Source organism: Neomonachus schauinslandi, chromosome X (assembly GCF_002201575.2).
Source record: "Neomonachus schauinslandi chromosome X, ASM220157v2, whole genome shotgun sequence".
Taxonomy (NCBI): Eukaryota; Metazoa; Chordata; class Mammalia; order Carnivora; family Phocidae; genus Neomonachus; species Neomonachus schauinslandi.
Window position 1 is genome coordinate 32663394 of NC_058419.1, and position 17179 is coordinate 32680572.

At 38.9% G+C, this 17179-nt stretch overlaps 1 protein-coding gene and 1 pseudogene across 1 annotated transcript; both read left to right on the plus strand.

Annotated features, from left to right (window-relative positions):
* The first annotated feature begins 5529 nt into the window (after positions 1-5529).
* Positions 5530-6571, plus strand: LOC110577122 (annotated as a pseudogene).
* An 8771-nt stretch (positions 6572-15342) lies between these two features.
* CT83 (cancer/testis antigen 83) lies at positions 15343-16824 on the plus strand. The gene is made up of 2 exons (XM_021685449.1): positions 15343-15417; positions 16519-16824. The coding sequence occupies exons 1-2, from the start codon at positions 15343-15345 to the stop codon at positions 16822-16824; spliced, it is 381 nt and encodes a 126-aa protein (XP_021541124.1).
* Positions 16825-17179: the final 355 nt, after the last annotated feature.

Consider the following 17179-nt stretch of genomic DNA (forward strand, 5'->3'; position numbering starts at 1 on the left):
AAAATATCAAATTTAAGCATCATCACTCAGATTATATAATCGTTTTCTTTTGCCTATATTACAACATCAGGGGTAATATGGGGATAGAGGAGCAAAAAATGTCTCAGGTTGGGATTGATCATAATATATATAGTTTTTAATCCCTTTCTTTTCAAACAAAGAGAGGAAATATGGTCTGATAATGTTAACTCAAAGATGATTAATTTTAAAGAGCATGACCTCGGCAAAATACGATGGTAATTTTTATGTAGTGACTTCTGGATTATGAGTCATAATAGATCAATGATCTGTGGTATATTTCACAAATACAACATACCACTTATTTATTTGACCCTGGATAACATGGTACTATTCCAAATGAAAGGAAGCTGTGATTGAACAGTACAGAGCAACCAAAAAATGAAATAAACCTACAATGCCCTCTGTTGATGAAATGTGTGACTACAGAATGCATGATCAAAAAGGAAAAATTCAATGTATGTTTCTTAGTTCATTTTTGTATCAGTTTAAAGTAGTTTCTCTAAAATATGTCTTAATTTAATTTCATAAAATGAATATTCCATTTTTATGGCAGTCAGCACAGAACTATAAAAATTAATAGGAAAAAATCAAAATAAAAATGGTTAATGCAGCAGTTCCAGTCACATGGCTTTGAACAGGTATGATCTAGTCTGGCCTTGTTCCAGGAGAACAACAATAGGGAAGGAAGAACCATTTTTAGAGAATTTCAACTAAGGCAGAGTGAAAGAGGTAGATGGGTGGTCTTCTGAACAAGTCAGATAGATTGCTATTCTCTCCCTCCTTTTCCCTAGTCTTCAAATATCAGCCAAGTCCTTACAACTGATGGAGTTCACCTGTGGTGTATGGGTGCAAGGATGGGTTGGTACCCTGAAACAAAATCTAAGTCCCCTCCTCTAGAAGGTGTTATAGAGATTGATAGACATCCTTTGATACTCTTCTCCCTCTCCTTCTTAGTAACATGATCATAAATTTTGGTTGGGCATATTGGTCCCCAGCATAAACACTGTATTTCTTAGCCTCCTTTGTGGCTAGATTTGACCACGTGTCTACATTCTGGCCAGTAAAATGAACATGGTAGTAACATATGTAACTTCCAGGAAATGTCTTTAAAAGAGAGGACGCATGTCCTTCTTCACCTTTTCCACCAGCCTGATAAGCAAGGACTGTTCGGCAACCATCTTGGAATTTAGAACATATATGTTGAAGATGACAAATCAACAGAATATAACATTTGTGTTCCCAATACATTTATGAATCTCCCCTACTCATGCTGGACCGCCTGTCTCTTAATCAACTATTTCTTTGTTAAGTTATTAGTGTGCATCTTAGCTACACCTGAATCTAAACCTGAATGAAAATAAAAAGGAGTTTTGGGTAAAAAATTTCAGAGACTATGACACTATCAAGCATTATGACAAGTTGCTTTATACCGATTATTTGCATAACCTTTACCACATTATTCAAATAAATTTGCATTAAATTTCCATTGAATGTGTTAAAGATACATTGTATAAACCTAGGGTAAATTTTATTGTTATAGAATGAAAACTTTTGTAATATTTTCTGGATACCAATTACCTTACTTCAGTGGTTATGTTGACACAATTGTTAAGGAGGGTTTCCTTGATGATTCAGGTTGTAGAATGTCCTTTTTTGTGCAAAGGATTATTCTGAGGAAACTCAGGTTTCATTCTACACTCATACTACTCTTCCTTCAAAATCAAGTAGAAATGGGCTCACATCTTCCAGACACCAGGAGCTACTACACTTTGAGCTTAAGATGTATGACATTGTTACGGAGGTGATTAAATATGGTAGCATAACCCAAGAGAAGCTCCTGAGTAATGGTAGAATCTCCATCGCACAGCTAAAGGGGCAAATGCTTCAATTACAACAACGATGTCTTAATATCATTTGATATCCCCTCTGTCAATTTCACAACTAGAGAGATGATGGGTTGCTTGTCAATGAACCTGATGGTGAACACTGAAAGATTTAATGTGTATAGGTAACTGCTGACAAGGTATCTCCATTTATTCATCTTTTCAACACAGGGACAGAAAATTAATAGCATAGACTATCTAACTTGTGATTCTTCTCTACTTGGGGATAAACATATTGAGGCAGTATGATGAAAGGACCCCAAATCAAGAGGCCTGGTTCCTAGTTAACTTTTTTTTTAAAAGATTTTATTTACTTTTATTTGAGAGAGTGAGCAAGAGAGAACACGAGTGGGGGGAGGGGCAAAATGAGAGAGAGAAGTAGACTCCCCTGCTGAGCAGGGGGCCCGATGCGGAGCTCCATGCTGGGTCTCCATGCTGGAGCTTGATCCCAGAATCCCAGGATCGCGACCTGAGCCGAAGGCTGACGCTTAACTGACTGAGCCACCCAGGCGCCCCTAATTCTGAGACCTTAAGCAAAGCAATTAAATCACACCAGCTTCCTCTGACATAAAATAGGAATTACACTCGTCACACCTACCAGACAGGACTGTTGAGAAGGATTAAATGAAATCATTTAAATGAAGATGCTTTGGAAATCATAGAGATGATAAACAAATGTAAGAGCATTACCTTTCTATCCAGATTACTAGAGATAGCAAACTCTTTCCATGAATAAATTGACGATGTAACAAAATACACTTATCTAACTTCTTCACCATAGAAAGCACTGTCAGTGCTCCCACTATAATGTAAAAATCACATCTATTCAAACACCAGCCTTGGAAACACTCACCAAGTTGCCCACAAATATTTCACAATAATATCCAAATGGCTGAGGAATCTGGTATTTTCAAGTTTAATATTATATGACGTATACGTCAGGACTTGGGGAAAATTGCAGTAAAATTTATACACGATATCCTCAGTATCCTTTTTTTTTCTTGATTCTATCCTACTCCCTACCCTCACACAACTGTATTAAACCTATTTTCTCATTTTACCCCCTTCCACCAGCAGAACCCCATCAAATAACTAAGGCAATCTGAGTATTTAAAAAATTGATGTCATGTACATCTTGGCATAAATTAAAATCTCACAAAGTGCCTGGATGGCTCAGTCAGTTAAGCGTCTGCCTTCGGCTCAGGTCGTGATCTCAGGGTCCTGGGATGGAGTCCCAAGTCATAGGGCTCCCTGCTCAGCGGGGAGCCTGCCTCTCCCTCTCCCCCCTGCTCATGCTCTCTCTCGCTATCTCTCTCTCAAATAAATAATTAAAATCTTTTTTAAAAAATAAAAAAAGTCTCAAGAGGGAGAAGTATTTTAAGTTTTATCTCTAAAATGTGGAGTAAACAAAAGCTTTCACAACCTCCTCCCCTAAGAATTTCAGCTCATTAGTAGGGGGATTAATCTTCTCCTGTGTAAAAACCGAAGTGGCAAAGGACCAGCCCATGGACTTTAAAACCACATTCTGTAAGCATATGAGATAAGCCTAATTCTGATGGGAAATCAAGGGCAAAACATACTTTTTCCGTCATATCCCAACAATAAGATAGGCCTCTGTAATTCCTGTCTGAACCATGTAGCTTTACAAAATAGCACTTATAAGACTGCAACAGTTTAGCTTGTTAACAGCAATTAAATAAGAAGCAGAGTATTGCTGCTTGTTTCCTATCTTTCCTTTATTCTGGATAATCTGAGCTGCGCCCCCCACACACACCTGTAACCTCTCACCACTCAACCATCCTTCTAAACCACACTTACTTGACTTGTTCCTTCCTAAAGGGCTTAATTTTTCCTGTTGCACCAAGAGGCAGTTATCCAATTCTTGAAGCTATATCTGTATACTGGATCTCTATCAATGCCAACACCCTACCTGTGTCTAATGCCTACCATCACACTTCCTAATATCAAACATATCCTTTCTGAGATATTTCAAAAATTAATAGTATAAGGGGGCACCTGGGTGGCTCAATCCGTGGGCATCTGCCTTCAGCTCAGGTCATGATCTGGGAGTCCCAGGATGGAACACAAGAGCTCCCCGCTCAGCAGGGAGTCTGCTTCTCCCTCTACCCCTTCCACCCACCCCTGCTCGTGCTCTCTCTCTCTCACTCTCTCTCTCTCAAATAAATAAAATCTTTAAAAAATTAAAAATAAAAAAATAAAAATTAATAGTATTACTAAAATATCAATCTTTCACATTTCATAAAATTCAGCAAATCAATAATACTTCACATTTCGCAAAGTTTCTGATAGTCACAGTGCTTAAACAATAACCAAAAGGATGAGATCTTCATTGAATACATTGATTTATAAAGGAATAGGTACTTGGGAAAGCATGTGTTCTACACAGTGTCTTCAAGTTGAACTCATGTTGTTAGGGGCCCAGAGAAGGAATAGTCATTAGCAGAGAGAAAGACCTGGAAGGCACCTTTCTCTTCTGCATATACAAATAGGAAAAGGCACCAACAAGAAAATGCAAATTGTTCCTTTTATCCACAATAGTTTGCAAAGATAACATATTTGTCAGAAACATCATTTCATAGCACAAACCAAGATTTTTTGGGGGAAATAGAGTGGATTTTTGTTTGTGCTAACATAAAAAGCAAAATCATTACAAAGGGAGAGAAGTAGTAAAGAAATTTAGAGATATGCTCATTAAATTAAATAAATTTGCTGCAGAGACCATTGAAACAACATTTTATAATTGAATAAGCACATTCCTGCCAGTGACCAAGATTACAAATTTTGAAACATTTGTGGCTAATATTTTGAAAGCACAGGAATAAGCAACAATAATTATTAGGAACTTAACTTTTTCCCTGAAATAAGAACTTTTAAAAAGATGATTTAATTATAGGCCAGAAACACAGAGAGTTTACAAAATATTTCAATAATAAAAAGTAATCTGTTTTCTGTGTACACAATAAGTTGGTCTTTGAACAGAAAGAAACTCAGAATCTGATTTTATGTTCTGTATGTTTTAATGTAATAATTTCCAGTAAAGGATTCATAAACCACCTTTATTTCTAATCCTAATATCGCTTTAGATAAATGTGTTTATACAGGGCGCCTGGGTGGCTCAGTTGGTTAAGCGACTGCCTTCGGCTCAGGTCATGATCCTGGAGTCCCGGGATCGAGTCCCGCATCGGGCTCCCTGCTCAGCGGGGGGTCTGCTTCTCCCTCTGACCCTCCCCCTTCTCATGTGCTCTCTCTCTCTCTCATTCTCTCTCTCTCAAATAAATAAATAAAATCTTTAAAAAAATGTGTTTATACATATATAAATGTATATTATATGATAATGTGAATCTTTCCATCTTATTTTTAAAATATAATTAACTTTATATGATTATTAAATAAGACAATGTGTAAGGTATGTTGAATTTATTATCTTAATAAAACTGTAATAATTTTTTGATAGATTAAAATATAAATTATATACATTGCCTCATATGTATTCATTTCTAACTATTATACCTAGTCTAAACTCAACCATTTATTGCTACCAGAACCAACAATTAAAACTTCTTTCCTTACAGGCTCCCTGCTCCTCCCCGTTCGACAGACAGCCGCATCTTCTGGTGCAGAGCCAGCCGCGTCCCCGAGACACGATGGTGAAGGTCGGAGTGAACAGATTTGGCCGTACTGGGCGCCTGGTCACCAGGGCTGCTTTTAACTCTGGCAAAGTGGATACTGTCGCCATCAATGACCCCTTCATTGACCTCAACTACATGGTCTACATGTTCCAGTATGATTCCACCCATGGCAAATTCCACAGCACAGTCAAGGCTGAGAACGGGAAGCTTGTCATCAATGGAAAGTCCATCTCCATCTTCCAGGAGTGAGATCCCACCAACATCAAATGGGGTGATGCTGGTGCTGAGTATGTTGTGGAGTCCACTGGGGTCTTCACCATCATGGAGAAGGCTGGGGCTCACTTGAAGGGCAGGGCCAAGAGGGTCATCATCTCTGCTCCCTCTGCCAATGCCCCCATGTTCATGATGGGTGTGAACCATGAGAAGTATGACAACTCCCTCAAGATTGTCAGCAATGCCTCCTGCACCACCAACTGCTTGGCTCCTCTGGCCAAGGTCATCCATGACAACTTCGGCATCGTGGAGGGACTCATGACCCCCATCCACGCCATCACTGCCACCCAGAAGACCGTGGACGGCCCCTCTGGGAAGCTGTGGCACAACGGCCGAGGGGCTGCCCAGAACATCATCCCTGCTTCCACTGGTGCTGCCAAGACTGTGGGCAAGGTCATCCCTGAGCTTAATGGGAAGCTCACTGACATGGCCTTCTGTGTCCCCACCCCCAACGTGTCCGTCGTGGATCTGACCTGCCGCCTGGAGAAAGCTGCCGAATACAATGACATCAAGAAGGTGGTGAAGCAGGCATCAGAGGGCCCCCTCAAGGGCATCCTGGGGTACACTGAGGACCAGGTTGTCTCCTGCAACTTTAACAGTGACACCCACTCCTCCACCTTTGATGCCAGGGCTGGCATTGCTCTCAACGACCACTTTGTCAAGCTCATTTCCTGGTATGACAATGAATTTGGCTACAGCAACCGGGTGGTGGACCTTATGGTCCACATGGCCTCCAAGGAGTAAGAGCCCCCTGGACCACCAGCCCCAGCGAGAGCAAGAGGAAGAGAGAGGCCCTCAGCTGCTGGGGAGTCCCTGCCCCAACTAATCCCCCAAAACACTGAGAATCTTCCGACCTCCACCGTTTCCATCCCAGACCCCCTGAAGAAGGGGAGGGGCTTAGGGAGCCCTACCTTGTCATGTACCATCAATAAAGTATACTGTACCCAGCCAAAAAAAAAACAAAAAAACTTCTTTCCTTACAGAGAAAACTAGAAGCCAGGAAGTCAAGAACTGCCTGGCCCTTTTTTTTCACCATCATACATTTCATATTACTTATAAAATTTTCAAGTTACAATAAACATATATATTAAAACTATCCAAAGACTTTATTTATCCTATCAACTTATAGCTGTTATAGAAATAAGGGACAAGAGTAAATGAAAAATTCTGTGTAGTGACCAATGTGTTATATACTTTTCTTGCTTAGAAATTGCCCAGATAGCCAAAGAATATTTACTAATTAGCTCAATTCAATATGAATTTAAGGACATAAAGTTAACTAAAGACATGGAACTTAGAATTTAAGCCAACACGTTAAGACTTAATGATTTTAGCATTATAAAAATTCACAAGACTAAGCTTCTTAATATACCCATTATTGCAAATTCATTTAGTTCACAAAATTTTACATTTTAGTAATTTAAAACTGCTTGTGGAAACAATAATGACAATTTATTTGACCTATAAAACAAAGTAGGAAATTTAAATATTTTAAACCTTCATAAATTGAAGTCTTAAACTATCTAGAATATTATATCTTTATTATTTTTACAGGGTGGTGAAATCAGGGAGAAGACAAAAAATTGTCATTAAACCAAAATTAAGTCACTGTGATTTGTCCGAAGTGTCATCTTCTTATTTGGAATATTACATGAACTATTTTCTGATACAATTCATAAAACTCTTTACTCTTGAAATCATCCCCAAAACAACGTGTCTCATTTTTCTGCTATTTTGTTACCTAGTAACTTATGCCAATAGAAAATGTGGCATCTAATGAACAGGAGGTAACAAAATTAAAAGTTAATAATATGTGTGACATTCAATCCATAATTTGTTTTTGTTTTTCTGTTAGTTTCTCACAGGTGGAGAGACTCCATACTTTTTTTTAAGATTGATTTATTTATTTACTTATTGAGAGAGAGAGAGGGTGTGGGGAGGTGTAGAGGGAGAGAATCTTTCAAGCAGACACCTTGCTGAGTGCAGAGCTCGATGTGGGGCTCCATCTCATGACCCATGAGATCATGATCTGAGCCAAAACCAAGAGTCGGATGCCCAACCAACTGAGCCACCCAAGTGCCCCAGGACTCTATACTTTTCAATTATTCCTACCAGTTGTCACATTTTATTTATTTATTTAATTTTTTTCCAGTTGCTGTATTTTATTTTTATTTTTGTTTTTTAAAGACTTTATTTACTTATTTGAGAGAGAGAGAGAGCACAGAGAGAGAGGGAGAAGCAGACTCCCCACCAAGCAGGGAGCCTGACACTGGGCTTGATCCCAGGACCCCGAGATCATGACCTGAACCAAAGACAGCCGCTTAACTGACTAAGCCACCCAGGCACCCCTCCAGTTGTAGTAATTTTTTTAAAAGATTTTATTTATTTATTTGAGGGAGAGAGAATGAGAGAGAGAGCACATGAAAGGGGGGAGGGTCAGAGCAAGAAGCAGACTCCCTGCCAAGCAGGGAGCCTGATGCGGGACTCAATCCTGGGACTCCAGGATCATGATCTGAGCCGAAGGCAGTCGCTCAACCAACTGAGCCACCCAGATGCCCCAGCTGTAGTATTTTAAAAGTCAGTTGTTAGTGGGTGATATCAACAAGATGGTGGAACAAGAAAACCCCAGGCCCCAGGCCCTCTTTTCCCCCTGGTGATATCAAACAACTATAGATAGACTAAATTTAACTTTATAGGAACTCCGTAAACCAATGAAAGATCTATAGCAACCAACTGATTGCCCAATCAAGAAAAAAAAAAAAAAAAACCACATGAAAACTAGTGGGAAATCTTGCAGCCTTTTTGCTCACTCTTGCCTCACCCCTCCCTGATGGGCGCATGCTGGAAAAATAGCAGCCCAATTCCTGGTTACATCCATCGGGCAGGAGCAGAGTGAAACTTGTTTACAAGGACTTGGTCTGTCCTTGGGCTGTTGGAGTGACTGGTTTATGTCTTGCCTGACTAAAAGCTCACTTGAGGAACAGCAGAAACTTTTGGATCTCAGTCTGGAAGTCATGCGAGACAATGGAGAGTATCTTGGCATGCAAACACTATAGGGGGGTGCAGGCCTGCGAGCCAGAGATTCTAAGTAGAGGAATACAATAGAACTTCTAAGGCCCCAAGAAGCTTGCATGAGACTTTTGGGGAAATGAGACATTTAAAAGCCCCTGGGAAATAAAAATTTAAAAAGCACACACACAGACTCACAAAAAAACACACACCCAGAGAAGACCCAGGGCTGATCCCAAGGCTCAGGGTCCCTCTAAATAGTGAAGGTCTTCTATGTCAGTCTTTAAAGACTAGAAAAGGTGGGCATTTTTCCAAATGCCCGATTCTCAGCAAGGTATCAAAAAGCATACAAAGAAACAAGAAAACGTGGCCCATTCAAAGGAAAAAATAAATCTCCAGTAATCATTCCTAAAGAACATATGCATCAGACTTATTACACAAACATTTTAAAAGAACTATCTTAAATATGCTCAAAGAGCTAAAGGGGAGCATGGACAAAAACTACAGGAATTCAGGAAAAAGATATATAAACAAAATGAGAATATCAACAAAGATAGAAATAATAAAGTATCAGATTCTGGAGCTGTAAAATACAATAACTGAACTGAAAAATTTACTAGAGGGGGATTCAAAAGAAGACTCAAACAGGGAGAAAAAAGGATCAAAGTTAAAGACATTAGAAATTATTTTTTTAATTATTAACATATAATGTATTATTTGTTTCAGGGGTACAGGTCTGTGACTCATCAGTCTTACACAATTCACAGCTCTCACTATAGCACATACCCTCCCCAGTGTCCATCACCCAGCCACCCCACCCCTCCCACCCCCCTCCACTCCAGCAACCCTCAGTTTGTTTCCTGAGATTAAGAGTCTCTTATGGTTTGTCTCCTTCTCTGGTTTCATCTTGTTTCATTTTTTCCTCCCTTCCCCTATGATCCTCGGTCTTGTTTCTCAAATTCCACAAATCAGTGAGATCATATGATACTTGTCTTTCTCTGATTGACTTATTTCGCTTAGCATAATACCCTCTAGTTCCATCGACGTCATTGCAAGGACATTAGAAATTATTGAGTCTGAGGAGTAAAAAGAAAAAAAGACTGATGAAAAGTGAACAAAGCCTAAAGGACTCATGGGACACAATGGAGTGAACCAATACACACATTAGGGAAATCCCAGAAGAGAGAGAGAGAAAGGCGAAGACAATTTATGTGAAGAAATAATGACAGAAAATTTCTCAAATTTAAGGTAATATGTGAATATACAAACCCAAGAATCTTAACAATTCCACTTAAGATATACCTAAAGAGTCCTACCCTGACACCATTATAATTAAACTACTGAAAGCCAAAGAAGGAATAGTGAAAATAGCAAGAGAAAAATGACACATCATGTACAAGAAATCCCCAATAAGATTATGGGTGGATTTCCCAGCAGAGACCTTGCAGGCCAGAAGGCAGTGAGAAAGAAATAAACTGTCAGCTGAGAATTCTACATCCAGCAAATACGTCTGTCAATAATAAGGGAGAAATTAAAACATTTCCAGACAAACAAAATCGGGAAGCGTTCATTACAAATAGAAATGCTAAAGAGGGGCACCTGGGTGGCTCAGTCGGTTAAGTGTCCAACTCTTGACTCTTGATTTCCACTCAGGTCATGCTCTCAGGGTCATGGGATCAAGCCCCATGTCAGGCTCCACGCTCGGTGTGGCACCTGCTTGAGATTCTCTCTCTCCCTTTCTCTCTGCCCCTCCCCCCTCAAAAAAATAATATTAATAAGTAATGCTAAAAGAAATACTAAAAGGAGGGGCGCCTGGGTGGCTCAGTCAGTTAAGCATCTGCCTTCGGCTCAGGTCATGATCCCAGGGTCCTGGGATAGAGCCCCGCATGGGCTCCCTGCTCAGCAGAGAGTCTGCTTCTCCCTTTCTCTCTCCCTCTGCCTCTCCCTCTGCTTGTGCTCGCATTCTCTCTCTCTCAAATAAATAAATAAAATCTTAAAGAAAAAGGACACTAGAGAGTAACTCAAAGCCATATGAAAATATAAAGACTTCTAGTAAAAGCAAATGCATGGGCAAATGTAAAAAAAACAAAACAAAACAAAACACAGTATTATAGCGATTTTGGTTTGTAACTCCACTTGCTATTTTCTACAGGATTTAGAGAGACAAAATCATAAAAATAATTATAAATCTATGTAAGTGGGTATCCAATATATAAAAGATATAATTTGTGACATCAATAACATAAAGTGGAAGCAGGAAGCAGAATTGTAAAAGAGTGAAGTTTATGCATGTAATTGAAGTTAATTTGGTATCAATTAAGACAGATAATCATAACTTTAGGATGTTATATGGAACCCCTATGATAACCACAATAAAATATCTATCGAATACACACAAAAGGAAATAAGAAAACAATCAAAATGCATCACTACAAAAAACCGAACTAAAGATAAAGGCGGTAAGCAGTCATGGAGAAAAGGAAGGACAAAAACACTAAAAGAGGTACAAAAAACAAAAAATAAATAAAGTGATGAAAGCAAATGCTTCCCCACCAGTAATTACTTCACATGCAAACAGATTAAACAGCCCAATCAAAAGACATATATTGGCAGAATGGAATAAAAGCAGAACCCAAGTGTATGTTGTGTAAAAGGGAGTAATTTTAGGTATAACATGCAGAGATTGACAGTAAAAAGATGGAAAAAGATATTTCATGCACATAGTAATCAAAAGGGAGTGTAAAGTTAAGTTGTTGATTTTTTTAAAGATTATTTATTTATTTGAGAGAGAGCAGAGCAAGCGAGAATATGGGTTGAGGGGGAGGGGCAGCGGGAGAGGGCGAAGCAGGCTCCCCGCTGAGCAGGGAACACAACGCGGGGCTCAGTCCCAGGACCCTGGGATCATGACCTGAGCCAAGGGCAGACGCTTAACCGACTGAGCCACACAGGTGCCCCTAAGTTGTTGATTTAAGTCCTTTTTTTAAAAGAAAGCATTTAAACCAATCAATTTCCTGCTCAGCACTGATTTTGTTGCATCCCGTAAGTTTTAGTGTATTGTATTTGCATTTGCATTTGCATCAAGATAGTTTCTAATTTCCTTTCTAATTTCTTCTTTGACCCATTGGTTGTTTAAAAGTGTGTTGTTTATGGGACGCCTGGGTGGCTCAGTCGGTTAAGCGTCTGCCTTCAGCTCAGGTCATGATCCCAGGGTCCTGGGATCGAGTCCCGCATCGGGCTCCTTGTTCCGCGGGGAGCCTGCTTCTCCCTCTGCCTCTCTCTCTCTATCTCTCATGAATAAATAAATAAAATCTTTAAAAAAAAAAAAAAAGAAAAAAAGTGTGTTGTTTAATTGCCACAGATTTGTGAATTGACCAGTTTTCCTTCTGCTGTTGATTTCCAGTTTCATCCATTGTGACTGGAAAAGATACTTTGTATGATTCAATATTTTTACATTTATTAGGACTTGTTTTGAGCACCTGGGTGGCTCGGTTGGTTAAGCATCTGCCTTTGGCTCAGATCGTGATCCTAGGGTCCTGGGATCAAGCCCCGCATTGGGCTCCCTGCTCTGCGGAGAGCCTGCTTCTCCCTCTGCCTCTGACTCTCTGTCTCTCATGAATAAATAAATAAAATCTTTAAAAAAAAGACTTGTTTTGTGGCCTAACATATAGTCTATCCTGAAGAATGTTTTCACGTGAACTTGAGAGAAACATGCATTCAGCTATTTTTAGGAACAATAACAGAACTAGAAAAAGAACAAACTAAATTCAATGTTAGCAGAAAGATGAAAATAATAGATGTTAGAGCAGAAATAAAGGAAATAGAGAATATCAAAACAATAGGGAGAAAAAAACCCCCAAACTAAGAGTTGTTAATTTGAAGAGATCTAGATGACCCTGGGTTTGGTGATAACTTTTAGACATAACACCAAAGGACCTACTCATGAAAGAAAGCATTGATAAGTTGGATTTCCTTAAAATTAAACATTTCTGCTCTGTGAAAGACTTTGTCCAGAAAGTAAAAACACAAGCCACAGACTGGGGGCAAACATTTGCAAAAGACATATCTTATAAAGGACTGTTATCTAAAACATACAAATAACCCATGTTCATAGCAGCATTATTTACAATAACCAAAAGGTAGAAACAACATAGTGTCCATCGATGGATAAATGGGTAAAAAAATGTGGTATATATATACTGTGAAATATTATCCAGCCCTAAAAAGGAATAAAATTCCTACACATGTTGCAGTATGGATGAAACTTGAAGACATTATGTTACATGAAATAAGCCAGTCACAACATGACAAATATTGTGTCATTCTACTCCTATGAGGTAACTATTCTATCTAAATCTGTAAAAACAGAAAGAAAAATGGTAGTTTCTAGGGGCCGAGTGGAGGGGAGAATAGGAATTTAGTGTTTAATGAGTATAGATTTTCAGTTGGGGAAGATGAAAAAGTTTTGGACATGGATGGTGGTGATGGGTTGCACAACCCTGTGAGTGTACTTAAAGCCACAGAAGTGTGCCCTTAAAATTGTTTAAAATGTTAATTCTATGTTTTGTATATTATACTGTAATAAAAAAATAAATGAAAAAATCAATGGTTAGCAAGAGTAGTCTAATGTGCTTGATGAGAATATTTTCAAAGGTCTTTGAAGTGTTCCCTTGGATACCAGTAAGATCAAAATTCAAAATGCTTTTGTTAGAGACAATGATACTGGGCTGCACTCCATTTTATTTGACGAAGCAAGAACGTTAGATGTCAACATAACCACAATAACATACCAGAGGAAGTGTTATTACCCAGCCAGTAAATATTGAAATCCTTCCATGCTCTATTCTTTGTTTGTATGTCCTAAACTGACATGAGGGAATTTCTTCCATACCTAGAGCTTCAATTATCATGTATATGCAGATGCCTCACAAATTTATGTCTTCAATTATCTCCCTGAGTTCAACTATTTCATGTCTCAATGTCACCTCAAACTCAACATGTCCAACACCAAATTCATGATTACTAATCCTTCATGTGGTTATTTCCTATCCATCTAGTTGAATAAGCCATAATGCCAGGAGCGTCACTCTCCTTTATATCCCATATCCTATGAGAAGCTCCTGTGCCACCATGTACTTCTTGCTACCACTTATCTCGTTAGCACTTTTACATTCATTTCTGTGGGTGTTTGATTAATGTCCATCTCTCACACCACAGTGCACATTCCAGGTGAAGAGACCTTATTTTCACTCATAATCATATCCCCAGAATATATCACAGTGTAAACACCCTTTACATGAGTGTTTATTACATGCTTGTTGAATAAAGAAATCTTTAAGCTTTGAACTCATCATTGGGAAATAAGTTTGATGTGCAAAATTTATAAATAATTCCTTTCTTTCCTATTTATATGAAGATGTGAGTCATTTCCCCAAGCAGTTAGGGGTTGTAGTTTGCCACTCATGTTGAGATTACCCTGGCCATTGCTTTTAGTTCTGAATTTTTAGTTCAGTGTCATCTTGGACATCTATCCAAATTTCTCGAACATTTCCTGTTGAGTACAATGATTCCTGTATCTTTTACCTCTCATTAATATTAATCCAAATATACTGTTCAATTCCTTGAGTGGAAAATATGAAATACTCGATGCTCACAAGTCCGCAAGTACAGGTAGAGGTCCTGAGGATGGGGATGGGGGAGTTTATCTCAGGACTCAACTCTGTGGATTCGAGTCCTGCTTTTGCTGCTAGTTTCAAATGAGTTTACTTAATACCTGACCTGTTTCTGCATTTCTGAAAGTAGACACGGTATTAAAAATACCTATAGCACAAAAGTATTGTGAGAATTATGTGGGAGAATGTCTCTGGAATTACTTTGTAAGCTGTACAGTGACACAAATGTATATAATTAGCCCAATGTGAATAGGGTTAAAGTGAATCCTAAAACAGCAATGGGACTGTGGAGGAGGTTTCTGGCAAAGACTCACACAGTTTGTGGGTAACTACTTTTCACAGTACATTTCCATCTTGTTTCTGAACTTGATTTTGAAATGAATAATGGAGTGGTTGCAGCAAGGACAAAGATAACTTAAAAGAGAAAAAAAGGAGGGACGAGCACTTTTAAAATCTTGTATTTAGCCGATGAATTTAGAGTCTATTTCTACAGTGTTTCAGCTTCCTGGAAATCCCGACCGCCCCGGGTGTCTCTCACCTCCCTCTCTAACGACCCGACGCCGCAACCAAGTAGGCCGATGTCACGCCGCCTGCTTCTGGGTCTTACGTCATCAGATTGTGACATAGCGCCCTCACGTAGGTGCTCGATTGTGACGTCACACGCCCTTTGCAGTATATAAAGCCGAAAGCGGAACCGTCTTCCAGCTGCACCAGGCAGTGTGGGATGCTTATCATCTTGGCCCGTGACTTCCCTAGTCCGGGTGACTAGTGTCCCCCTGCTTCCCAACTGCCAGCCGAGTGCCTCCGTGCCCGAGAGAAAGAGGCGGAAGAGGAAACATGAGCATGCTGTTGCTTCTACTGAGCGGTATTCTGTTTGCTTTTCTGTTTGTCTTCTGGAAAAGCCACTTTCAGGTACAGTGTGTAAGAGAAATTGGAATTAGATGAAGTGAGGTGGTTCATGGATGGGAGGTGTGTGTCTGAGAGAGTAGAACAATACTAAAATAGTAAAATAAGAGTAAGAGAAGGTTATTTCATTCCTCTTCTCTTGCAAGAGCCCCAGATGTTTACCCCCAACGCTTCTTTCTTACCGACCAATGACTGGGCAGCTGTGGTCTGCTGTAAAAGGCCCCAAGTCACTGAGTATGTGGTCAGCTTTTCACCCACTTGAAAAGTAGAGCTGAAAGTGCCCGCTCCACCACCTCCTGTTTTAGGAATCTGTACCTTCTCTCTCTTCTCTAGTTTCTACTACTCCTTAGGTTTGTTTGCCTCTTTCTCCCCTGGTTTCAGTCATCTGTATGGCAGGTATTTGGGCTTTCACAAATAATTCAGGTCAAAATGTGGGTTTCCTGGTGATATTGAAAGCTGCAAGTGACTTTAGATCTTTAGTGATCCTTTTAGATAAGGATCTACTTTTCTGTCCTTTTAGATAAGACCTACTTTTCTGTCTAAGAAATGTAAGCCAAAGATATGACATTTTGATATTTAAAGGCTACTTTCATATATATATATATATTTTTTTCAGTGTTTGGGAAGAGCATATTTCCAAAATCAACATTGTTGATTTTCAATCTCTAATTCTTAGGGGAGGACAATCAGTTTATTTTGGTAACCGAGACTAAGCATGTTAGTTGGCAGTACAGTAGACCCTTGAACAACATAGGTTTGAACTCCATGGGTCTTTACGTTCTCTCTTTTTTTGATACAGTACAGCAAATGTATTTTCTCTTCCTTATTATTTTCTTAATAACATTTTCTTTTCTCTAGCTTTATTGTAAAAATACAGTATATAATACATATATAAGATGTGTGTTAATCAAGTGTTTTCTGTAAGGCTTCTGGTCAAGAGTAGGCTATTAGTAGTTAAGTTTTGGGAGAGTCAGAAGTTATACATGGGTTTTTGACTGCACAGAGAATCAATGCCTTTAACCCCCCACACCTTGTTCAAAGGTCAACTGTATTTGGAAATTGTTAAACTCAATATAACTACATGTGTACAATTTCCTTCCCTTACAGAGCAGCGTTGGTGAAATGTCATCAAATTCGACTTCTCTTGCACTAGTAAGACCAACCTCTTCTACTGGGTCAACTAAGAGCAATACTGATAAGAGTCTTTCAGTCAACAGCCTCTCTCAGGATATCTTAATTAATTCCCCACACATCATAACCATGCAGAAGCGAATATTGGCCAATCTCAGGATCGTGGAATACAAGCTGGCTGAACTGGAACATTTCCTAGTTACCAAGGGTTTAAATGGTGCATTAGTTAACTGGAAATCTGACAGGCTTAGAGAATGTAATGACAGTGGAGGCAATCATTAAAGGCACTTTGAGTGAATTCATTTGATTATATGTGTTTATACCAAATGAATTGTTTAAAAGGGGAGGGGATGCCAAGTCAGGTACAAAAACCAGACGTTTATCAATTTGCTTTTACTGACATTTTAAGAATTGATTACATGTTTTATATATTTATACATTTATATATTTTATATATACAAGTTTGACAAGTTTATAAACATATATAAACATATTTATGTATGTATGTATATATATATATATATATATATATATGTTTTACTGGGGAAGGAATGAAAGTACAGTAGAGAAAGAAATGGTTCCTCAGTTTTGCGTTAGAAAATAAACTACAGCAAAAAGAATATAGTTGAGATATAGT